Source organism: Carcharodon carcharias, chromosome 6 (assembly GCF_017639515.1).
Source record: "Carcharodon carcharias isolate sCarCar2 chromosome 6, sCarCar2.pri, whole genome shotgun sequence".
In the NCBI taxonomy this organism is placed as follows: Eukaryota; Metazoa; Chordata; class Chondrichthyes; order Lamniformes; family Lamnidae; genus Carcharodon; species Carcharodon carcharias.
In genome coordinates this window covers 26,775,052-26,801,052 of record NC_054472.1, presented here as the reverse complement: position 1 = coordinate 26,801,052, position 26,001 = coordinate 26,775,052, and the positions used below count along the sequence as shown (strand labels likewise).

The window sequence follows — 26,001 nt, the reverse complement described above, 5'->3', positions numbered from 1 at the left end:
GAATATCATTTCAATTTCTTGAAACATCTACAACATTTTTCTCCTTTCGTTATCTGGAATTGGTCGCTTCTGTTTGGTGAAGAGATCCAATTCCGCCCAGTCTCTCAGAATGTTCTAGAATCTCCCAGGTGGCTTTGCACCTGGCAAGTTCTGGAAGCTCGCAAGCTGTTTTGCTTGCTAGCAAAGGTGTAATACGTGGAACCGAGTCCAAACCTTGTGCAAAGCTGGTTAGCACTCCACCTGGTAAAGTGTTATCAATGGCACGATAGTGTCTAGCCTTGATTTTGTCCGAGATAAGCAATCACGAAGTCGGGAGGTAGCAGAAAGATCATGTTCAATTTTGCTCTATGGGAGGTAACCTGGCGGAGTGAATTGCCAACTCATTGATTTTCATTCTGTTGTGGAAACACTGAGGTGGCAATATTGAAAATAATCCACACTGCAGAAAGTGCCTTGCCAGAAGCACAATCCCGAATGCCCGATACAAATTTCCAGTGCATGTTTGTTCATATCTTGGTAGTGCTTTATATAACTAAGAAAATTGTGATCAGCAAGGGCACTTAATGCACCTATATCTTCGGCGTTAGCATGGACACTTTCCTGTGATATGTTGCTTGCCACTGCTGGAATTTTATTACTGAGAGCAACTTGCAAATTTCAGAAATAATCCAAACCTACATTACCATGTCAAAGGCGCTATGTAAATGCAAGTTTAAGCTGCATTTATTGCAATTGTGTTACATTCGGATTTAAGGTTTGTGAAGAGTCCCAACTGTCCTGCTTCAATACCTGGCTTCTAGTGCCAAATTTAGGATCAGCTTTTTTACTTCTCTTGCTAACTGACTTACTGGCAATTTGTTTACTGACTGTTTCTCATATTCTTACACGGTTCTCTATTTGTCTGTCTCATTTCGCACTACCTTAACAAATTCCTCATTCAAATTTCCTATATGTCCCAGAGTCAAACAGCCTTCAACATCTGTTGCTTAGGCTCACACATGAAGAATAGGCACTTAGAGAAGGCATATGGTCCAGAATGAATCATCCCCATCAGACAGGAACATTTGGAGAGCAAAAGCAATAGGAGATGCCTCTGCACTTAGTCATGTAGAAAATAAGTAGTTCTGTAATCAGAAATACCAAAGAAACAGAGCTCATAGGATCAATTAATCATAGAAGTGCATGTAACTCATCTTGTTGCATTTTGTTACAATTCAATGCTATGATGCTGTTGCTGTTGTAATGTAAGAAATGCAGCAGCCAAACAGCAATGAAATAAATAACAAGATAATCTGTTTTTAAAGGTGTTGACTGAGGGATAAATGTTAGCCAGGACACTGGATGAACTCCCCTACACTTCTTCGAATAGTGACATGGGATCTTTTACATCTACCCGAGAGGGCAGATGGGGCCTCAGTTTAATATCTCATCTGAAAATCGGTACCTCAAACGGCGCAGCACTTCCTCAGCATTGCAATGAATCATCAGCGTGGTGTGCGCTCAAGTCTCTGTTGCGGACTGATACAGGGAATGTTTTCAACCAGGAAGTACTCCCAATCTTGACCGAGTCAAGATCGTTTTGTCGGTGTTAGGAATGAGTTTTAGCTTTAATGCTTAGGTTTGACTGGTATTTCTATATATCTGTGTTACGGGAAGTTCAAATTGAGTTTTAGTTTCACTTTAAATGGTGCCTGCATTTCTAATGAGAGTTTTACGAACGTAAGCTAAGTTAAACAAACAAAGGTAGAGAAATTAGGCTGTTTCCTAGCAACAAGGGTCCAGAGAGGATGGTCTCTCCTACAGACACACATAGAAAAATCTAGAAACAGCAGTTTGATTTGGAAGCTATTCAGTTAGTTTTGAAAGTAGCTGCCAGAAGATACTGTAGCAAAAGGGGACAGATAGCCAGTCCCAAGTTAAATAAAAGGCCCCTAAATCCAGGGGAGTGGAACAGGAGAAAGTCCCAAGCAGACCTTCTACTCAAAGGAAGGACAGGAACCTGGAAAAGCTCCTGTTAAGTGAAGTTAAGAGTGAGGGGCAGTGAGAAAGTCTCCATGTTTCAGATTTAAAGACACAAAAGCTGCAGAAAGCAGATTTTAAGCAAGAACAACTTGCAAGAGGTCACAAGGTCCAAAGAGACAGCTGAAGGTTTGTAACTCTGCAATGGGCATGTGAAGCAGTAGTGTACTGTTGATAGCTGAATCAGTGAGAGAAAGTGCATGGAAGACAGTTTGAATGTGGTGACCCAGGGAATTGGAGCATCGGGGGGTGAACTCTTGCAGAAGGCATCTGAGAGAAGATTCCAAAGTGAGTCCTTGGAGAGTACAGATTGGAAACCCTCATGTGAAAGACAGAGTTCAGTGAGACTGGTTGGCTCACGCGTGACGAGCGTCTGGGGGAAGATGAGGAGAGCTCCATAGCATTGGGTTGAGGTGACATTTGCCACTTGGTTTTAGTGTGTGCTGTGCCTGACCACAGGGTGCCTATTGGTTTACATGGACTGTGTACTTACTGTGAACATTAGAGTATAAGATAGCTTTTGTAACATACGTTATCCTTACAATCTGTATAGGTATGGTTGTGATGTTCTATTCTTTCGTTAAAAGTTCATTAGTTGACGCCGGTGACTCTGTTCAGTGGCCACTTCTCCCACCCCCACCACCCCCCCCCCACCCCACCCCCCCATCCCCGTATCTAAGCAAACAAATTAAAAGTTAGGATCAATCAAGCTAGGTTCCTCTCTGGAATCAGGCTTGTCCAGGGGTAACTTCAGCTGGAATTATAGCATGTCATCAATGAGCACAGCTTTCTACCACAGTTCATTTAAATCATACATTCAGCTAAACTGAAAGCAGAAAAAATTCAAACTTACATCTGGATTACGTTGTGGATTCAATGACTGTCAGAATTTTTAAATGGTGACATCCTTCTCATTAAAATCTCCCGAGATTGGATCTCACGGATATAATCGATTTTGCATCAAAAAGCACCATTCAAGCAAATGTGTACTAAAGGAGTAAACACAATGATACTTGGGCTTCCTATGTAAGTTTTATTTAGGGTGGCTTTATTTGTTATTGGTATTGAAATCTATCCATTGTTTTATATGTTCTTTATTTCAGTGCAGGTATGAATCTTCCCCATATGAACGTTGCCTCAACCATTCTCGAATTGAGTGGATTTAAGCACAAGACAAATAGCGTCATGCCTTCTTAAATCTCAACATGCATATCATCACTTGTACTGCGCCTTCAGCTGCCTAGGTACTCAATTTTAGAATCCGCTCTTTAAATCTCTTTGCCTCTCTACCCACCACCCCACCCCTCCTTCTCTAAGATGCTGTATCAACATCTACCTCTTTAACAAAGCTTTGGGTTACCTGTCTTAATATCTCCTAACATGGCTCTGTGTCAATTTTCTTTTCATAATGCCCCTGTAGAGTGCCTTGGGCGTACTGGTTTTTATTATGTCAAAGATTCTATACAAATCTAAGTTGTCATTGAAAGGTACTAGTTCAGGTCAGAAAAAGACACCTCTTGAGATCTTCAAGAAATATGGATTTGTAATTACATTTATAAAATGATGGATCATTTTCATCACAAATCCTGTTTCACCTCAATCCAAAAAAGACTACGCGAGGTACACAATGAAAACCTGCTGGGAATTAATATTTGCTCACACACCAAACACAAACTTTGTTTAATCCCCAAAATGCAGCAGGAGACTTCTGGCACGGTTAAAGTGAAACCGGAGTATTTGTCAGTGAAAAATTATATCAGTAGCTGGTCGGTTTAATAGGTTAAATATTCACATCACTAGTAACAGTTATCATTCACCTTGTCTGTCCTGAAAAAGGGGGGGGAAAACCTCATCTTTAGCAGAGAGGGTTTCACATTTCTACGAACGTTAAAATTCACACCTGACTTCACCACACCACTGCCTGTGCTGCTGGCCATCTCCCCTATGTGTTTTTGCTCAGTGTTCAAAATTCCCCTTGTAACATACCTTGGAAGGTTTTGTTGCATGAAAAGCTGTTCATAGATGTGATTAAGCTGACACACAAGTAGAAGCGAGCAGCTATCAAGGGACAGGAGAAGGATGCAAAGCTTGAATATGCTGATAAAGAAGTACGGTTATCTTCCTGAATTGTCAAACTAACGTGCATTCTAATTAATAGAAAAAAAGATACTTCTTTGTTTTGTGATGTTACAAGTCTAATGGGAGTAAAATATCACATGGTTTTTGCAATCTAGAGTTCTGCTACACCAAAGAGCCAAGTATAAATGTTAGTTCTCAATAGTGGGTATATGTGAGATGATAAATCTTTCATTTTTGAGTCAGGTAATCCAAGAGCAGTATTTTTGGTTGATAAAATTATCTTCAGCCAAAGGCGAACTGTCCTCGTGGAAATTTCTACCTATGGAACACTTGGTACTATTGGCACTCTACAATCTTAAAGCAACTGACAATAATTAATAGTTCAGAAAAAATACGTCAAGAAAAATCCTCTATCTCATAGATATCTACTACGTTTATACTTTTCATTCAGCCGGGTCTTTAATTAGACAACATGTTATTTGGAATAGAACTGGGTGACCCCTGCATTTCTCAGATGAGCTAGAAGTATCGTTGCATTCCATCATAGCCCAATGAGAAGAAAAAAAAATTCTCCAATTGTAAAAACAAGCTGCTGGCCAGGATTTTCTGGTCTTGCTCATTGCGGAAATTGGCGCGAGCGGGACCAGAAAATTTGGAGAGCAGCCAAAAATGTCCGTCGACTTTGGACGGGAACTTCAGCGGGACAGGAAAACCCTGCCCGCTAAATCAGCCACCCCGACATGTACATCGCTCAGTTAAAATGTCTGCCTCTTATTTGAGAAGGAAAGCCTCCAGATCAGAACCAAAAAGGTTTGTTTCTTTAAAAATGCTTAAATCCTGCTCTACCTTTTCCTAGTTACCATCTACAGTCAAGAGGGAGATCACACATCCAGCTCCCTGGACTCAGCCAATATTGCACTGAAAATGAACTCAGAGCTAAGTCAAGTGTGGACACAATGATCCTCCCTTTAGTTTTCCCACCCCTCCTGCTGAAAGCACTCAGCGTCCCTATGGTAACAGCAGATTCAAGTTGATGGGCCTGGAAATGCTCGCCAGCACTCAGGAGAACAATCCCCCCACATACGGCAACACTTGAGAATGCAGTCGATCTTCTGTATAAAGGGGAGATTAAGGCCTCTGGGGCATGCCCAATTGTAAAATACAATTGGGCTTCTTCGCCACAAGCCCTCAGCCAATGAAATAAAAGTTAACGCATCTTAAAGTCACACTTCAAATGCTGTGCAAATAAAAAGTTATTCTTATAATCTAGCTGTCGTGTTGAATTCACCTTCAATGCTCTCACAGTTTTACACCAGATACTTTCACAGTTACATAAATTAGGGCATTAACAAAGTACATCAGAATGAACGGGAAATAGGTCGATAGGATTTTTCAAGTACGACACCATTAGGGCAAAATCATTTCATTTGCTGCATGCTGAAATGGGTTGGATTTAATTTGGCTGTGGTCTCTTTTATAGCGATAAGTCTACTAAAGAGAGATTATTTTTCATTCAGAATGAAAGGGCAAATCTGCATTTTACATTTTAACATCTTTAAATCAAAGCACAAAAAGGTCACTGGTTACTAGCCCTCTACATGCAAGATTTACTCTAAAAAGAATTGTACGATTTAATTCTAACTGTTGTTCCGTCAAAGCCATGGCAAACATTGGCTGGCATCAAACATGGGCTTTTATTGCTCCTTGTTCAGCAATGGGTTTAAGATTTGTGCTATGTTTGCCATGCAATAATTATTTTACAAAAGCTTTTGTGAATAATGTGTGTCAAAACATGCTTCCTGTTACTCCTTGCAGCGCTTGCAAGGAGGAGAAAGGGACCTTGTTGAACAGAGTACTCCAGGGAGAGGTTTCAAGAATTGTATTTATGAACCTTCTCGTGTGCACTGGCAGATGATAAAATGCAAAACTGTGTTATTTGATGTCAGAATACCCTTAATATTCTTCTCTCTAAAATGTCTACAGATCAAAACAGCCAGCTTTTAAAGGTTTAAACTCCCACTTACCAAGTGCAGAGGCCATTCCCCAAATCCAGTAAAATATCAGTCCAAAGCTTGCTGAAAAAATAAGTGTGTTAATGATGCACTCTGTGATTAATGCACAAATTGGTCAACACGTTTAGGGCGTAACGAGTGAGCTGCAAATATCCAGAACCTTCTGGTCCATTATTTGTTGCAATAACAGTGTTCCACCCTTGACCTCCCCATTCTTTTTAAAAACTTGTGGTGCTTGCTCATTAATTGCCCATTCAGCTCACTACAGAAAGTTGGGGCTGGTAAACTTAAGAGTACAGAAAATCTTTCAGTGACAATATATTTGTTAATGCACTGCCAATCAATCTCTCTGATCCAGAAAGGGAACAATGTAAACTGTTCAATCTCATTCCAGCACGTAATAAATTCCGCGTAGGAGATTTCAAACATTTCAAATTTTATATTTATTCTTATTTTTCCTTTCTGTCTCTTTTCTTCTCTCGCTTTTAATCCAATCTTTCTTTCTCTCGCTTCATTTCTCTTTCTGTGATTCTGGTTCACCCTCATTTTCTGTCATCCTTGTCTCTTTCTCAATCTTTAAATCTCGCTAAGGAGATGCACTACTGTTTCTAGTTTTCACTAAGATTCCAGATGCCCCATTGCCCTCGTTATCAGCTCATACTTCCAGCGTTTTACAGCGCACACGTTTTTAGAGTTGAAGGTTGCAATAAAAAAAATCTAACGAACAGTGTATGCCGCGAGATGCTCTGTTCCAGGAGGATCTAGCCCATTACTTCAGTAGTGTACAGTCCCTCCCAAGAGATTTGCCATTTGAGACTTCCCATTTTAGCTTGTTTCAACTTTCACTCTTGTCACTATTTTATCCTCAAATTCTTTTGGAGCTAAAGATTGAACAATCACAGCTCCGTGAGAGAGAAAAAACAAATCAAAAAGCAGCCACACTACTGTCGAAACTCTGGCACTTTAAGCAGGGGGGAAAAAAAACAAATAAGCAGAGATGTCAAAGCGATAGAAATGAAGATAAATTTACCAGAGAATGAAATAGGTATTTTGACTGATGAAGTGATATGGAATGAGAAAAAAAAACTGTTCAGAAGCAGCAAGCCAGTGTCCCATGGCCAAAAGCAAAAGTCAATGCAGAAAGACACCAAGCTCCCCTACAACATCCACTTTCGACCTAAAGATGTTTAACTTTTCTCCCCCTGCAGCGATCTTACGGTCCTTAGTGCAGCCAAGCAGTGAAGCTGACTGGGCTCCCCCTGCAGCGATCTTATGGTCCTTAGTACAGCCAGGCAGTGAAGCTGACTGGTCCTGTCGGGGCTGCTATAAAAGTTATGATAATGAGGCCCATCCATTAAGATTGGCTGGCCTCCCAGATCTCCAAGCTCACATGCAGAGTGCTTGCGCATCCCGCTTCCACCCCTCCCCCCAGCCGATGTAAAATTGGAGCCTTAGGGCAAGACTTTCCCTTATGGGTCAGGACTATTTCCGGTCCCGACCCAACCTCCAGGGGAAACAAGTTTTCAAGGAGTGCCCCCTTAATTGGCCCGGAGACGGGCTCACCATCCGACCTCTCGAAGCTGGAGGACCCATCAGAGGCATTCCAGTTTGAAAGGAGCAACAGGCTGCAACAGAGGGTAAGCGAGAGAGAGGTTGCTTCAAAATGGAGGCACCATCTCTCCAACCTTTTAAAACTTAATTTGCTCTACTGGGCAACCTGTGGCTGAGCCTGCACGCAGGCAAGCAGGTTGAGCCCCTAAGCCTGCCTCAAATGCCGCCCCCTCCCCACCCCACACTCCCCCCAACCCGCCACCAGGAGGCCACCTCCAGGCAGGTAAACTAGTCTCCACTGCCTGTGGGAACCTTGAAGTTAACTGTAAAACTCCATTTGGTAGCCAACTAACCCCCTTCTCCCCCAGTCCTACCTCTGCAAAAAAGGTCTGGGGCGGAGTGGGGGGGTGTTGTAATGGAGCCAGGGAACTGGCATGCTTGGCGGTGGGGCTATTTTTGGCACCCACCTGCCTCTAATCCCGGAACGCCTATGGTAAATTGTAAGCACTGATTTCTGTGGACAAATGCCATCTAACCACACGCTATTATGGATTATTTACGCAAAAGTTTCCTGAAGTTGATCTTGTAAATAACGGTTTCTCTCCAGTGGTCACAGCTTAAACTGTGCAACCACAGCTAAACAAGGGGAAAGCAGTAGCCACAGGACCAGTATTAACCATCCAGAGTCTCAAATATAGCCACGGCCTTCTTCAATCTGAAAAGCTCTGTAAATATGAGCATGTGAGTGGTGCAATGGGTTAAACACAACAATAAACCTTTGCATTTATATAGCATTGAACAGAATAAAAGCAGCCTAAGGCACTTCACAGGACTGTTATCAGACAAAGTTTGACACTGAGCCACTTGAAGATATTAGGAAAGGTGACCAAAAACTTGGTCAAAGACGTACAATAGGGGGTTTTAATAAGTGACTTAAAGGGTGAGATAGGTAAAGAGGGGTATGGGTTAGTAAGGGAATTCCAGAGATTTGGAGCTAAGGCACAGGCACCAGTGGTGAAATGATGAAAAATAAAACAGGGATGTGCAGAAGGGCAGAACTGGATACAGGAGAGATTTCAGAAGTTTGCCAGGCTGGAGAAGGTTACAGAGATGGGGTTGGGGGGAGGTGGGCAAGGGGCAAAAAGGGAGTTGAATAGAACGATTATAATGTTGAAATCGAGGTATTGCCAAGCCCAGGGCTAATATGGGTCAGTTAGCATAAGGGTTTTGCGGGTATGAGATACGGAACATGGTGGACACTGACTTTTTGCTTCTGGGACCTGAATTGAAATCTAATTCAGGCTGATAGGATGTAAATCTTCTCTGTCTGTGGTTATCAGGGTCTGACATGAAGTAAGATTGAGCAATCTCAATCCTCTACAAAACTCCCTTGCAAGTACCCTCATGCAACAATATTAGGATAGCTGGTATGAAAAACTGTCACATTGTCCAATGGGTTGCTTTTCAGAGATTGCCCAACAACATGCCTGAACTTCAGGGTAGAAAGAGACTTGCTCGGCATGTTGTTGTGCAAAACCTGACACAGGTCTGTTTTGGTGCTAACACTGGAATGGACAGTTATATGCACCAGTATCCATCATCTTAATGAGCACATTTTTAAAGAACACAAGATCAAGCAATGCCAATACAATGGTTCCCGACATCCACATAAAACCAAGTGAGTGTACAATTTCCTTCATTAAAACATTTGGAAGTGGCTAATATACACAACTCGTCCTAAATCTGTTTCTCTCTACCCAATATAATGACGGTGCCTTTGCCTCTTTAACTCTCACACAGTTACATAGGCCACAACTCCAAAGCATGGCAGACACCTCTCAATCGACTCCGAACCTCAAACATCTCATCAGCTATGCTGCCTTCTCATAGCCACTGAGCCACTTGTAACCAGACAGCTATAGATGTATACTGCCACTTTACCACTGCACAGGGAACCACTGCAAATTAGAAAAATGAAATATAAAACACAGTTACAATTCAGGCTAACGTTCTGATACTTCTTACTCAAGCTCAGCACAAATATAAGCTTCCATGGGCAGCTATATCAATCAAGCAAGCTTAGATCTTACCTATCAAATAAATAGAATGGAGTGCTACAGGGCCAAGTGTTGGGATCCTTCTGCTGTTCGGTGACCACACGTGAAACAGCTCGAGACTGATCTCTCCGATAGTGGGAGGAACAAAAAAGTTAACAGACTCGACACCTGCCCCACTCACCAAGAACTAGTTAAACAGGGGTGGGGGGCAGGTCTTTCAACAAGTCCCTCAGTACCATTTAAAGAGGCCTAATACCTGTACTAGGAATCTAATGCTCCCTACAAAATTAGCAGGGCCAAAGCCTGCACAAGTTGGGCGCAAGCTGTCCCACTGCTTAATTGGATGTATTGTGCCCATTTTACATTTGGAAACCACAACGCATTCCAATTTCTGCACCATTGAGCTCTTGTTCAGATTCAGTGTGCAGAACTATTTGTCCTTTCCGTTCTGTGGATAGCATTCAGAACTAAGTTGGAAAAAAGATAAAGTTGCTCCCAGTCCCTCTTGTGCTCACATTTCTTCGGGCTGAAATGGTCTTGGGCAATAGTTGGAAAGAAAATCAGGAGGAGGAGCTGCAGCTTCACTATCACTCATTTTCCTCTACAGCCCAGGACCAATTTAACTCCCTAAATGTCCAACCCAGACAATCATATAACCCCACTCCCCTGGCAAGGAGAAATGCTCATCTCCTCGATGAGAACCTGAAAGATTAATGAGCAGGTCTCCACAACATAGGTCAGAAAGAAATCTTATACGAACATAGGAGTGAGGAGGAATAGGCCCCTCGAGCCTGCTCCGCCATTCAATAAGATCATGGTTGATCTGATTGCAACCTCAACTCCACATTCCCACCTACCCCCAGAAACCTTTCACCCCAACCCCCTTGCTGGGCCTCTGCCTTATAAATATTCAAAGACTGGCCGGGATGGGAGGGACCAGAAATTCCCATGGAAAGTCAACGTAGTTCGCCAAATTTTCCATTCCGCCCACGATGGGTCGGGTGGAAAATCCTGGCAACTCTGCTTCCACCACCTTTTGAGGAGGCGAATTCCAAAGACTCATGACCCTGAGAAAAGATTTCTCCTCATCTGTCTTAAATGAGCGACTCTTTATTTTTTTAACTGTGACCCCTAGTTCTAGATTCTCTCATAAGAGGAAACATCCTTTCCACATCCACCCTGTCAAGATCCCTCAGTATCATATATGTTTCAATCAAGTCGCTTCTTACTCTTCTAAACTCCAGTGGATACCAGCCTAGTCTGTCCAACCTTTCCTCATAAAACATTCTGCTCATGCCAGGTGTTAGTTTAGTAAACCTTCTCTGAACTGCTTCCAAAGCACTTACATCCTTCCTTAAGTAAGGAGGCCAATGCTACGAAAACTAACAAGCACCATCAATGGCAGCTTTGAGTAGACTTCCAATGACCTGGCTGGACAACTGTGGCCAATCCAGGAAAAAAACCTGAACTCATTCTGTGCAAAATGCTTTTTTACCTGATTCAAAAGCAAAATACCATAGATGCTGGAAAACTGAAATAAAACCAGAAAATGCTGGAAATACTTAGCAAGTCTGGCAGCATCACGTGGAGAGAGAAACAGAGGTAACATTTCGGGTCGATGACCTTCAAAGTTCTGATGAAGTATTTCTGAAGTATAAACGCTGAGTATTATTTCCATCATTTTCCATTTTTATTTCAACCTCAGTGCTGTGTTTATATACACACCCCTTGCACATGAATTAAATAGATTTGAAATAATTGTAAAACATTCACACAGCTCAGATTTGTAAAATCATGAACTTGTTAAATTAGTGCTGAGAGAAGGACAACCTGGGGAAAGAAATGGAACATTAGACACCCTTGTAAAGTTACAAATGTTCGAGAGAAAAACAATCATGACAAGCCTTCTCTTTGTTCTTTTAAAGTTGCCCCCTTTCCATCTCGGGTCAATAAAAGGAAATTATTTGGCTTTTTCCCTCAATGGCCTGTAAGTAATGTATTGCTTTGAAGACTAAACCAGTACGAATTCTGCTCCCAATCAGCCATGAGTGTTAAGTTTTCCCTAGTGTGTTTCCTGTTACTGTCTCAGCAACAAAAGCTTATGATTATCAACAGCACAGTGATAAGAAAATTAACTTCACAATTGAGAGGTCAGAGGCCCAAGCCAAACACTCTGGCTTTCACCTTAAACTCCTCACAACAGAGACTGGAAGATTATCAGTTCTGAACTCCGTTGCTAGGAGAAACTTCTTGTGATAAGAGGAACATTCCATTCCTTCTACATTGACTCCTAACAAATCCAGAGTGACACTAGCAATTGTTCTAAATTACTCTACACTTTATATGCAAGTCTGGATATTTGTAATAATAGGTAATTAATAACAATTTTGTAAGTGTAAGTGAACCTCATAATTAGTCTCCTACAGACATGGTCTACTGAATGCGCAATTTTCTTTGGAATTAAAATGACCCTAATTCCAATTCATTTCAACGCCTCCCCGCCTCCACCCCCTCCCCCTCCACCACCCCTGCAGTGGAGTCTTTTTAAAATAAAAGACTTGCAACAATAACTGGGGTATAAACAGGTAACATCTGTGGACAGACCATTCTATTTCCACAGAAAAGGTCCTCAGAGATCTGACACAATATTACCCAAGGGGGCTTCTGTGAACATACTTTATTAGGAATACTTGTGTATACCTGCAGTACTGTGTTAATTGCAGATTGTCAGGGATAGAGGTGCAAGAGACCAGACCTGGTCGAGAAGGTACAAGCACAGCAATCTCTAGTTGCTTCACAGCATTCTTATCAGGAATTTGGAGTTACGGTAGCTGAATTTGCTTAGAATTGAACTGCTTGAATTTGCTAATTGTGTCTGCAGTTTAGGATTACTTTATGTCTCCTCACCCAATTGGCTGGAAATAATTTTGATACCTTTTTGAGCTATAAGGTAACTGGCTCTCATAGCTGCTGTCTGGACGTTGTTACGATCTCCATAGAGACTGATAACTTTTAAAGAAAAATTCGAACTTCCAGTTATTAGCTGACGAAAGCCCACAAGCTTGTTGAAGCCATCAATGCTACACCTCACTTACCACTCCATGATGACCTGTTCAACCCACCGACTTCCCGCCTTCTGCCTCGACACCCCATATAAAGCATCTTTCCTGAGCAAGATCTACCAGCATTCCTCTGAATCGAGGAATAAGAAATACGGGAAGTTACTATCCAAATCCTTGTGACAAACCCCACCTATCGATTGGCAGGCGTTGAATTACCACGGTGAGATTGGTCCTTGCGAACAGGTTCAGGAAAGATCAGGCCCCCTGTGCAACCAACCTCCAACACTGGGGCCTCAGTACAAACCCCTAACGCACTTGTGGAAAGACACAAACAATGCTGCACATTACCGAGGAGTGTCCTCTCTACAGATTAATCACCTTAAACTCAGCAAATGAGGCTATCACTTGGCTTTAGGGATTTATATTTGCTAAATAAATAAATAGCTGAAAATACTCATGGAGACTTCACATTTTTTTAAAACCTTTACTGTATCAAATGACTAAAAAAATACAATAATGACTAAACAGTATTTTTCTGTAGGCAACTTATACTTTAAACTATAGAAGTAAACAGTTTCTTGTTATTTATCACTCTTTCCAGAATTATAAGTTTCTCACAAGGAGTTCACAGTTGCTGCTAGCTTGCAGTGGATTGCTTCCTATTTGCCCAGCCAGGTAACTTCTAATCCCAGAACGGTCTGTCACTGCGAGGGTTACATTGTAGATTTCTTTTTCTAGCTCCAAGCTGGGCAAATCTTCCAGCCTCTTTTAACTCAGTCTTCAACCTGAGTGCCAGGTCCTACCATGTCCTGATGGTGAATGATAGAGTCAACATTTTCTCTGCTTAAATTGGAGGCCTGGTTAAGTCCATCTTTTGTTGCTCTCTATCTCTCAGTTGGCTGCAGACCACACAAGGCAAAACTGCAACTGCCTTCTGTCTCTGATATTTCAGGGATTATTGGGAAGACTGTAACTTATCTCAAAATGGCTTCATCTATCCTCTTCTCCATAGCAACCAGAAACACCTTATCTTGGTAGCTAAGTAGAAATGCTAATCAGTTATCTTTGATCACAATTGCCTTTCACCTTAGAAGTAAAGGGATAGGTTCCATCACAACTGTTACAGCTTGATATTGGCACCACCCTTCTGAGACTTTGGGAGATGCAGGGTATACCCATTGAAGATTTATGAACACCTATCATTATCCCATTGTCCCTCCCTCCATCCCACTTAATAAAGCAATCCAAGTCTTCTTCTGATCTTGAACATTAAACTAACCAGGTTTACTGTCAGGCAGACTCCAGTGCATGTCACATGACCCCTTTCATTTACACTAAATTTAAAGACACAGTCCCAAACTATAACATCCATAAGCCAGAAGATAGGGTCCTAAAAACATACAATCTTGTAAATCTCACAATTGTAACAATATCTAAACATACATGATAGCCTGAAAATCTTCAGCGGTAAACCAGAGTAAGAATTAGGTACAATATCCCAAGTCAGGGAGGAGGGCAACTGAATCCACTTCTTCTCTAACAAAAAGAAACATAAGTAGTAACATCAGTGAGCATATATTTTTGCGCCTTACTATAAGGATAAAGTAGATAAATGACAATACAAAGGTGAATCCTTCAATGTTCAATTTGGCAAGATAACAAAGTTCATTATTGCTGATCTAAGTGACATAAAATTATGAGAGTGTTACAATTATGAGGTTTATGAGACTGTTGTGTTTTGGGACTGTGTCTTTAATTTAAGGCAAAATGAAGAGGGTCATATGACCTGTTCTGACTTCTGCCATCAGCAAGAGTGGCTGGATTGATCATTAGAGATTAAAAGGGGCCCAGACTGTTTTATTGAAGATGATGCAAAATATTTACACTTGGAGACAATGGCAGCAGCCAGTGAAATAACAAATGAATAGACTGAGTCTCCAAAGTCCCAGAAAATTGTTGAGAATGTTGGGTTGTAAACAGCATTTACTTCTGATATAAGAGAGTTGGGGTCACAAGGATAGCTAATCAGCATTTCTACCTGAATACACGGCCCATTTGATTCATGTTGCCACGAAGGTGGGCTTTCAGAAGGGAAGGGGCTCCAAGATATCCCTGAAAATTCACAAACAAAGTTAGCCTTCCAAGACCTGGAAGAGGGAGAGCAACTCTAGACAGCAAGATGCTGTGTTTCACCATGCAGGAATGTGGGTGGGAGCTTGCACTTGGGCTGAAAAGACTGACATCATGAGCAGTTAAAACGAGGCTGAAGATTTGCCTAGTTTGTGCTGGGGAATTAATCTCCAGGCAAAAAATAATCATTGCGAAAGACAGTTCTGAGATTAAAAGTTTCCAGGCTGGGAAAGGAAAAGATCGGAAGTAAACCCCCAGGAGCGAAGAATCATTTTGGACTGGTTGCAGGAGAGATGAACGTCTACTTCGAAGATAGTGTAACATATTCCTGATAGTGGTTCTTTTCAGTTGTGTTAAAAGTTTTGTTCTGTGGTTTGAGGTATAAGTTGCCTACATGAACGGTGATTCGTCAGTAGTGCTTCTAGTTGTTTGTTACAATAAATGTCTTAAAACGTGAAATCTTGCTATATCATCCATTCAGCTATTCCTTGGAAGTTAAATTGCATTTTTAAAAGTTATTGGTCTCCACAGAGCTCATAACACATGTACTTTCATTTCTGTACACGTCCTTGAAATAGCGGACTTTTCAAGGCTCTCTCCCACTACATCTAGTCACACGTGACATTGTACGACTGTTGCAAAAATAGTATCAATATTTGTTCCACTAATAACACTTTGGTTTTATAAAGTGATTTTAATGTAGAAAAGAAAATCACAAGGCGCTTACCAAGTGCAACTAACACCTTGCACCCACTTGAGGGAACAATCAAGAACCACGCATTCAGGCTGCCGGCAGTTAGTACATGCTGTCAGGTTAGTGAGGATGGCTAACTCTCCAACTTTCCCTCCTTTCCTGTGGGGAAGCACCTGGCATCCTCTTGGCACCTGTATTGGCATAGCTGAAACTGCAAACCGTGCAGGGAAGCTCAGCCAGAATGCCCATCCTACTATTCCGCGGCAAAGCAAATTGCAATTGCTGAAGGGATATCCTGCAATCTTATATTGTTGACATGATAGATCAAAATAAGTCCACAAAGAAACAAAAACAAGGAAGAGTAATGCTCTTCAAGACGGACATGCTGACGGAACCGGTTGCGCATTCCCAAGAAAATCCTCTCGCCCCATCCCATCAGTCCAAGTTAATAGGTATGTTGACTCACAATCCCTTTTTGTCAGTATATCTATTCCATAGATAGAGTGGAATGGAGCCAGACAGCACTGACCATTACAATACCTGACTACTGGCAAACAGCAGAGACTGGCTGATTTTGAGGTATGTACAATTTGAGAGCATAACTAACTCCTGGGCAGGACAGAGAGGGAGGCAGGATTAGGATTAGGAGTGCCAAAGTAACCAATAACAAAAATACCTTTTTAAACAGAAAGCCTCTCAGGAGGGATTAATGCCTATTGGCCTTACATTTAAAACAATGCCAAAAATAAAATTAAGGCTGTGTTCAACAGTGAATGAATCTTTTAACAGAGTGGACTCTGAAAAGTATAGCCCCATTCTGTCAAATAGAAGGCTGGCTTTAGGGGAGATTTTGTCTCTTCAGAGTTCAGAATGAATAAACACCACTGTACAGTATTATACAAACAAGGACATGCTTGGGTAATGTGTGACCAGGATTATGGAACATTTCCTTTCAATATTCTATCACTGGTCACCTTTTGCAGAAGAATAAAACATTCTATTCTCTTCTCTTCTGTAAGCACAACTCCCGAACTGGGCTAAAGTTCCATGGGTGTCAGAGGCCACCAAAGTATTGCAACCATGATTCACCTGGGAATCTCAGTAGTGATTGTTAGTATGCTATTTGACTGTGGAAGGCATCACTGCCAAGTCCGAATCTTGCCCTTATCGGACATTCACCCGCACACTTCGACCAACAGTTATTGGGTAGTGATCAGGTGCACACCCTCACCCTGGGCACTGAGGCCATGGTACACCTCGTGACATGAAAGCAGCTAGTTCACTACAAACTAGGACTGCACCTGAAGCTTCTTGGTCTATTTGATTCATCTACTCACTGGATAAACTTACTTAAACCTCCCTGAGCCCCAAGTTCAATGAAGAAGAGTGTGTAACAGGTAAAATGGCACTGAATTCTATCAAACTTATCTGTATTATGAATAAAAATCATTCAAAATAAGGGAAACTCAGCAGTATCTAGGAATTCAATCAAGAAAGCAAACATCAGCTAAGATTGGTGGTCATTAAAGTAGGCTAATCTCAACATTGTGGTCATTACTGATATACACCTTATGTCTCTAATCAGGCACAGTCCTGCATGTCAATATTTATAGTAAACCCACCAATATTATTTCAGCCACCTGATTTTATACATTTTGACTGTGCTGTTTGGTATTTAAACACTTGAAAAGGTTGCAGAAGGCTCAAAGTCTGCTGCCATTTTAGATGCTGCCATTCTGATGGACAGCAGGCACCAAGACTCAAATCATACTCTCATCACAGCTCAAATTCTTAAACACCTCACAGTATTCCTTGGAAAAATGCAATATTGAGTGTCTAAACTCTGTTTCTAAATAAGGAGATCCAAGAAAGGTGTTGAGTAAAACCAAGTATGCAATGTAGTTAAAACAATTGTATTTTATAACAGGCTGGCTGAAGGTAGAGTTTGTCACAGGTATTCATATTATTTTCACACTTTTAGAAGCACAAATCTCCAAACAGGTTTTTAAAAATTGTTCTTATATGTAGGCCTGAAAACTTGACACATCAACACAAAGTACTTATCACACCAACAAGAATTGGTATGGGCTAAGAGAAGGTCGAAGAGAAACAACTAAAACAAAGTATTTGTAACCCAGTTTCCATAGTAAGTTTCTTCCATGTAATTCTTAGGAAATGCCAGTGATTTGTCATCTTTCTCATTTCAGACACATGTACCCAGATCTGCATCATTTCCTTTCAGGACAGCGCTTCAAACCATTGCAAGCTGCCAGAGACAGCACAGGTTTAACAACACTTCCCCTCAGCAATTGCCTGCAAATTGAAACCTTGCACATGTCACAAGTCATTGACCTGTACAGCAAAACATGGCCAAAGTTGCTATAAGCTGGATAAACGAACATGTAGGAGAGGTCTGCAAAGGTCTGCCGAACAACATGGCAGAGTTCATACAGATCTTTATCACACATTCATCAAGCTGCAGTTCCACAGTTATCAGAAAAATAGGGACAAGCTAACAAAGTTGTTTGAGAAAACACACATTTCTTAGTTCTATCCATTATGAAGAATATTTAGAATATGTTACCATTCCAGCTCTGGCAAATGCTGAATTGTACAGTTATTAGTTACACCACCAATTGTGTGGAGCAAAAGGCAGTGGTAGCTGGTATGAAAATGCAAATGGCCTTCATGAAATTCAGATTGTTATAAGAACTTGGCTATTTTCATTTAGGCACAGCTAGGAAAGACTCTTCGCTAAAATAAAAAGGTCAGGCTTCTTTAAACTGCAATCTCTGATCAACCCTTGCCTTTCAATGCCTGTTATTGATAAGTTCCTGCAGTCGCTGTATGACAGTACTCAAAATCTACATACCATAGCCCTTCTGCTATAATGCCCTGATACAGCGCACAAGTGCTTCTAGTTATCCCACTGCTGCACTCACATTCAAATACAATAGTCCTCTACTGTGACACTCTGATACTACACATTGGTGAAAAAGCCATAAGCAATAAAACACAGCAGCCCAATGCGACACATTTGGTATAGCAGCATATAACTAGGTCGATTGTATATATGGACAGCACCTGAAGGAAGCAAAGTGCTGAAGAAAAGCATAAAACAACAGACCCTAGCCACCGCACTATTAGTAAAATTATTCTTGCATATTTAGTTACAAATAACTTTGTCATCAGTTACAATTTACTGCAGATACAACATGATTTCATGGTGTAAGTAGTGCATTATCTGATAGCAAAGGAGTTATGTCATAAAATGTGATGAAAGTTAATAATCCAGTTCAATTTTTTTTTAAAAAATAACAATATATACATACTATGTTAGGAGGCTGGATCATAGCTGCTCTTATGCATAATACAGTGGCTGCAGATTGGTACAAACTGAAAGCACAACTGTATGTAGATATAACATGGGGTACAAAAATACTGTGTATTTAATGCCATCCTTAACTTTGTTTTCCTAACATCATTTCTGGAGCAGGACAATCCACATCACAATGCCCTGCTCCAGAAACTCTGCACTGCCCGTGGGAAATGCACTGTGTCTAACAGATGAGGATTCACCCACTATGAAAGCAAAGTTACATTCGGCCAGCTGATTTTGTACAGAACATAACCTTGTAGTTGTTTATTTTTTTTATTAACGTACAGTTTTAGCTACAGTTTCTATCACTGTTCTCTGTCCAAAGCCCAGCCTGTATGCATGCACAGCCAGCAAGGACTGTCCCTCGTACCGATTAAGATTTTGTCTTATCCAGCTGTTAGCAAGCACATTTCACGCTGTCATAGCATTTCCACTCACCCCCAGCTTTCTGCTGCGAATTTTCACGTATCCTTGCTTCACTATATCATTAAAATTTGAAGCCATGGCTGGTGTTTTCTTTTCTTCCCCCCCCTCCCCTCCCACCCCCTGCGAAAGCAAAAGTCCCTTTCGGCTGCCAACCTTTCTTCCTTATAGCGGCTTCAGCCCGGAGTGTGCGCTGAAACTGCGCCTCCTGTATCTGTTCAGCCAGCTCCAAGGCTCATTCCATCTAAACGGGGAGATGGAGCGTGTCACCTGATTTATTCAGCAGAACTCTGCTTCCTGGATCACACCATCCCCAGCTGTCAAAGGGGGTTTGCTTTAAGAACCCTCTGTGCTTATCTAAATGTACCAAACTGGTTCAAACCCTGGACGAAGCACACAGATGAACAAAAATGAGAGAAAATGAACTGCATTTCAACTTTTGCCAGAAGCAGCATACGGTTTTGCGTCGGTTGTTTCTTTTTATTGAACCTGTTCACACAAAAAAAGCATCGCAGGAAACGTTCCTCGATATAGAATTTAGACAGCACGACAGATCAGATATTTCTGCATTATTTATTACTGCTTCAAAGCTCCCCATATTAGCCGTGTGCTTTTAGTCAAATTCAATCCAAAATGAACTACAGCAGCTGTACTTGTTTCCCCAATGGCTCGCAATGTACATGCCGCTATTCAAAAGCATTTTAAAATATGCAGAATTTCCAAACATACCATTAAAATACCATCAAACAACAATACCTTAAAATGATTTCAAAGGTTTTGAAAATAGTTAAGTACAACACGGCGAAACACGGTTTCGTAAAACTCTCCACTGAAAGCAAGAATTCAATTTATGTAGCGCCTTTCAAAACTTCATATTGCCCCTAAAGCATGTTATAGACAATGAAGCGCCTTGGAAGTCTAGTCATTGTTGTAATTCACGTAATGTGGCAGGCAGCCATTGAGCACAAAGCAAGATCTCACAAACAACGTGACAATAGCCAGATAATCCATTTTAATTATGAGTTAAGGGATAAATGTTCACCAGAACACCCCTGTTCTTCATTGTTTCTTTTCACTGGCAAACAAAATGGATCATTGTATTTATTTGTTATTAATCAAAAAGCTTGAATATAAAGCCTAGCAAAAAGAAAAACCACCTTTTGTCTGACTTAACATTACCCAATTCCACCCCTACCTCAGCTCATCTGCTGCTGAAACCCTCACTTGTGCCTTTGTTACCTCCAGATATGACTATTCCTGGGTAATCCCCCACATCTACCTTCCATAAACTTGAGGTTATCCAAAACTCTATTGCCCATGTCCTTACTCATACCAACTCCCATTCACATATCACCCCTGTGCTCACTAAGCTACATTGACTCCTGTAATAGTGCTCTCTTGTGGCCATGTGTGTATTTATGTATTCAAGGACAAACAATTTAAACCAGTCTCTCTACTACCAACATCTATGTTGTCCACACAAGCGACTTTTGTCAGCAAAGATATTGCAGTGGGTTAGATGAAGCTCCCAGCTAACCAACTGGGGAACCCATGAGTGTTCTTTGTGTGAGAAAAAAGCTTTAAAATGCAGTCTAAACAAAAGCATGCTTTACAGGCAGGTAGGCTAACCTTCCAAGATGGCTGCCTACAAGAATTTTTGGGTGACTGGGGGAACACTGCCCCAACCAAGAGTACATGGGAAGGCTAGAGATGTTTTTTCTGATTCACTGCTAACAATATCCTCGAAGATCTTGAGAATCCAACTGTCAGCCAGGCAGTGTATGAAAGGAAAAGGACAATATTTTTGACTGAAGAAGGTCTGGAGGTGTATGAGATACTCAAGAATTTACTCGCCTCAGCATGGTTCAAGGAAAAGAATGACATTTTGATTAAGCTTGAGCAACAATACAATCCCAAGCTTATGGATAGTACAGAAAGCTATAGTTTCAGAACAGCAAATCAGTTGCCCAATGAGGACATTGGGGAGCTTATTGTGGCCTTGAAAAAGCTGTCGATTGATTGTAATTTTGGAGAATTTCAAGAGAGAGCATTGCATAACAGATTTGTTTGTGGCTTTAAAAAGTGCGCACGTTCGCAGCAAGTTATCAACATTCCCAAAGTTAAATTTTGGCATCGCTTGTCAAACAGCATTATCAATGGATGCAGCTGAAGGTAACTCAATAGAAATCAGAGATAACAAATGCCAGTCATCTTCAGAGGTAAATAAGCTGTAGATGAGTAAGCAGAAGGCCCTATGATGGCAGCTGGTGGCGACAGTGTTACAACAATGTTCTGTTACCAGTGCTTAGGCCAACATTGGGCACAGAATTATCCATTTGTGAAGGCAGAGTGCTACAGCTACAGGACGAAGAGTTATCTTTCCAAGAGGGTCAACAGAGAGAACGCTAGCTGGAGGAAATGTCGGTTGCTGCATAATGTTGTCGAATCAGCAGTAGGTCAATGCAGGTCAGTTGAGATCCAAACCATTAGAAGCACAAGGATGTCCAGTGGAAATTCACAGGACACTGTGATCCAAGTAATGTTGGATGGAGCTCCAGTAGAAAGTAAGTCAACATGGGTGAACGAGTTAGCATGATTCCTGATTTGCTGCATCATGAAAAGTTGAGTCAACATCAGCTGGAAAAATCACAAATCAAGTTACACAGTTTTGGAGGAGAGAAAATTCTCATAATTGGAAGCGTTGGTTCCGGTCACCACAATGAGCAATTTACAAAATTGTCCATCATTGTGATGAAGGATGAAAAACCAGCTTTGTTAAAAAGAAACTCATTAGCAGCACTCAAGTTAAATTGGAGTGAGCTTTCTCGTGTTGAAAGAAAATTCACATTGCAAGAATGTGTAGTTGACAAGTACCCTAAGGTGTTTAGTGAAACCAGCAAACTGATTCAGGGATACAAGACTGAGGCATGTGTGCAGAGGAATGCAAGGCCAGTCATTGGAGGCTGCATCCAGCACCCTATGCCCATAGGGATAAGGTAGAGCAAGCAGTGAAAAGACTGAAAAATAAGAACATTATCTCTAGAGTAGAGTACTTGGGCTACTTCCATAGTGATAGGACCAAAGTCAGATAGTATTGGAAGAATATGTGGTGATTACAAGGTAACCAAATGTCAGGTACTAGAATATAGTCCACCCGATAGTTTGCCAAATATGGAGGATCTGTTCACAATGTTGTCAGGAGACCAGATTTTTTCAGTTAGATCTGACAAATGCCTTATCTGCAGCTTGAGTTAGATGATGAATCTAAGTCATATTTGACTATTGATATACACATGGGTCTATTTCAGTTTCATATGCTGCCATTTGGTGTTTCTTCAGCCCCAGGAATTTTCCAAAGGGCAAAGAACGAAATTTTGCAAGGAATTCAGGAAGCGGCGTGCTATTTGGATAACATTATTGTTTCAGCTCCAAACAGGCAGACCCATGATGACAAGCTGGAAAACGTCCTCCAACATTTAGAAAAGCATGGAGCTCAGGCGAAAGCAGACAAATGTGAAATGTTTCAAAGCTCTGGAGAGGACTTGGATCATAGGTTAGATAAAGATGGGTTACATCCTACAAAGAGTAGGGCTCAAACAATATGAAATGCGTCACACCCTCAGAATACCTTTGAGCTCAGATCTTTTTTGGGCCTAGCAAATTACTACAATCAAATCATACCAAATTTGGCAACTTTATTGCATAAATTGAATGACTTCTTGAGGAAAGGTGTTCCATCGAATTGGATGAATGTGTGTGACAAGACATTCAATTTGTATAAGTCAACTTGTAGATGGTACAATGCTTGTACAATATGATGTGTCCAAAGCCATTAAGTTAGCATGTGAAGCCTCTTCATACAGAGTAGGTGATGTGATCTCTCATGTGCTGGATAGCAGTGAGGAAAGACCAATTACATTTGTCTCACGCACCCTCAGTGCCAGTGAGTGGAATTATGCTCAGATAGAACGGGAAGTGTTGTCTTTGATTTTTGGCGTAAGAAGATTTCCTAAATATTTGTATGGTTGTAGTGTCATGATCAAAACTGATCATAAGGTACTGATGTCTATTCTGAATCCAAAGTCACCAGTAATCACTTTAGGCGCAGCCCAAATGTAGTGATATGTTTGATTTTATCTGCTTATAAGTACGACGTTAAATGTAGACAATTGGAAGATCATTGTAATGCTGATGCAAAGTCAGGATAACTGTTCCCCATCAGGGGTAGAGCCCAACAGGGACAATGTATTTTTCTTATTGCATGTAGATAAGTTGCCAGTCACAGCAAATGACATTGGTAAAACAACTCATAGGGATCCTGCATTGGCAAGAGTATATGACTATATCGCAAATGGATGGCAAACACAGATACTGGATTTAGAAATCAGGCTATTTTTTACGTGTGAGAATGAGTTGTCAGTTGATAAATGTTGTTTCATGTGGGGAGCCAGAGTTGTAATCCCTGAACAGTGCAGATTGCAATTGCTATGTGATCTACATGAGCAACACTTAGGGATAGGTTTGACAGAGTCTGGTGAGGAATTATCTTTGATGACCAGGGTTAGATAAGGACATAGAAGACACAGTGAAACAGTGTAGAGTATGTGAAGCCATAGAAAAGCTGCCATCAGTCCTTTTGCAATCATGGAAATTGCCAGCTAGCGTGCAGCAGGGGCTGCACATAGATTATGCAGAATTTAACGGGCAACAGCTTTTCATTGTGATGGATAGCCTTTCGAAGTGGGTTGAGGGGTTTTCAATGAATCTAACAATTAACAAAACTCTAGACACTTTGCATGGTTTGTTTACTGCTTATAGGTTCCTAGAGGAAATTGTTTCTGACAATGGACCCCAGTTTTGTTCCAAAGAGTTTGCACAATTTTTGAAAATGAATGATGTAAAATACACCAGAGTTCCACCATATAATCCTTCTTCAAATGGAACAGCAAAGCACAAAGTACAAATTGTTAAGCATGCTCTTGTTAAAAAAAACGCTAGATACAAATCGGAAGAAACATTAGCTGATATCAGATCACAGGCTGGTGAACTTTCTGTTTACCTATTGCAACACACCTCGCACTACTACCAGCAGAATGTTAGCTGAATTGTTTCCTAGAAAACAGCCCACAATGAGGTTTCCATTGCCAAAGCCATGCTCAGCACAGTCAGTAGAAGAGAAACAATCCAGACAGGAAGAAAGTCATGATAGGTTAGAGTGAGAGAAAGAAGCCTGAAGTTGAACCAGAAGGCTAGCGTAAAGAATCATCATCATACGTGTTTGAAGTGGCTACTGGAAAGAGTTGGGGGGGGAAATACATTGTTCTCACACACCTTTGGCCCAGATGTTTGGTCGTGGAAGGGTTAGGTTAGTATATATAGATCATGTTTTGCCTTCAGAGGTTCACAAAGAAGAAGGAAGTTGAGAAGAATAAAATGAGTCTGACGAGTCAGAATGTCTGGATACAAGTAGAGTGCCAATTACAAGCATGCCAGAAGCTAGTTCAGATCCAAGTCAGAGTCAGACAGACATGTCTGATGAAGTGGAAAATTCAAGCGTAGGTCAAAGTCAAAATTAGCCTTGGTTGGGGAAAGCTTCTCAGATTCAGCCCAAGACAGATCAAGGTCTTTCTCCAGCCTCTGAAAGTCTGAGTCAGGAAAGGAGGTATCCTCTTAGGATTAGGAAAATAGTGGTTACATTTGATTTTTGAATAATGGAAAGCAAAAAAATGTATTAAGATTGTGTGGAAATTGAACATTTTGCAACTTTTTCATGAAGGAGGGTGGAGTGTAATAGCACGCTTTTGAGCCTATTTGTGTATTTATGCATATAAGGAAAACTGGACAAAGCCAGTCTCTCTGGGTGGGATTGTCTGTCCCAACACCAACAGGACTGGGACTTTGCGCCCAAAGTCCATGGACTTTTGGCTGATCTTCAAATTTCCCGGTCCTGCCTGTGCCAATTCCAGCCACTGGCGGAACCGGAAAATCCTGGCCTCTGTTTCTGACATCCGTGTTTTCCACACAGGTGATTTTTGTCAGTAAAGGTATTCCAGCTCCCAAACAAGCAATGCCTTAATTTTAAAATTTTCATCATTGTCATCACATCCCTTCATGGCCTCATTCCTTCCTATCTCTGTAATCTCCTCTAGTCTCACAATCCTCTGAGATACCTACGCTCATCTAATTTCAGCCTCTTAAGCACCCTCGGTTTTAATTGCTCGGCCATTGGTGTCCATGCCTTCAGCTGCCTAGATCCTAAGCTCTGAAATTCTTTCCCTAAGCCTCACTGACCCTCAACTTTGCTTTCCTTCTTTAAGATATTGCTTAAAATCTACCTCTTCAGTGAAGCTTTCGACCATCTGCCCAAATATCACCTTGTCTTGCTTTGTGTCCAATTTTGTCCAACCTGTGAAGTGCCTTAGCAAATTTTATTGCATTAAAGGCACAATATAAATATAAGTTGTTGTTGATTTTGTAAGATGCCAAGGATCACAAATCTATTCACTGAATTTACCGTACTTTGTTATGTCAAGATGTTAGCTGGAGCCTAATCTCCTCATCGCTTTGATTAGTTAGTAGTTACCTAAAGCTGCTC

General features: G+C 41.2%; 1 protein-coding gene across 1 annotated transcript in view; it reads right to left on the bottom strand.

Moving 5' to 3' along the window:
- Positions 1-19,487, bottom strand: part of dok6 (docking protein 6) — a 425,625-nt gene extending 406,138 nt beyond the window's left edge. The window contains exon 1 of the mRNA XM_041190321.1: positions 19,422-19,487. Within this exon, the coding sequence (XP_041046255.1) occupies positions 19,422-19,487 (66 nt within the window). The remainder of the gene's footprint in view (positions 1-19,421) is intronic.
- Positions 19,488-26,001: the final 6,514 nt, after the last annotated feature.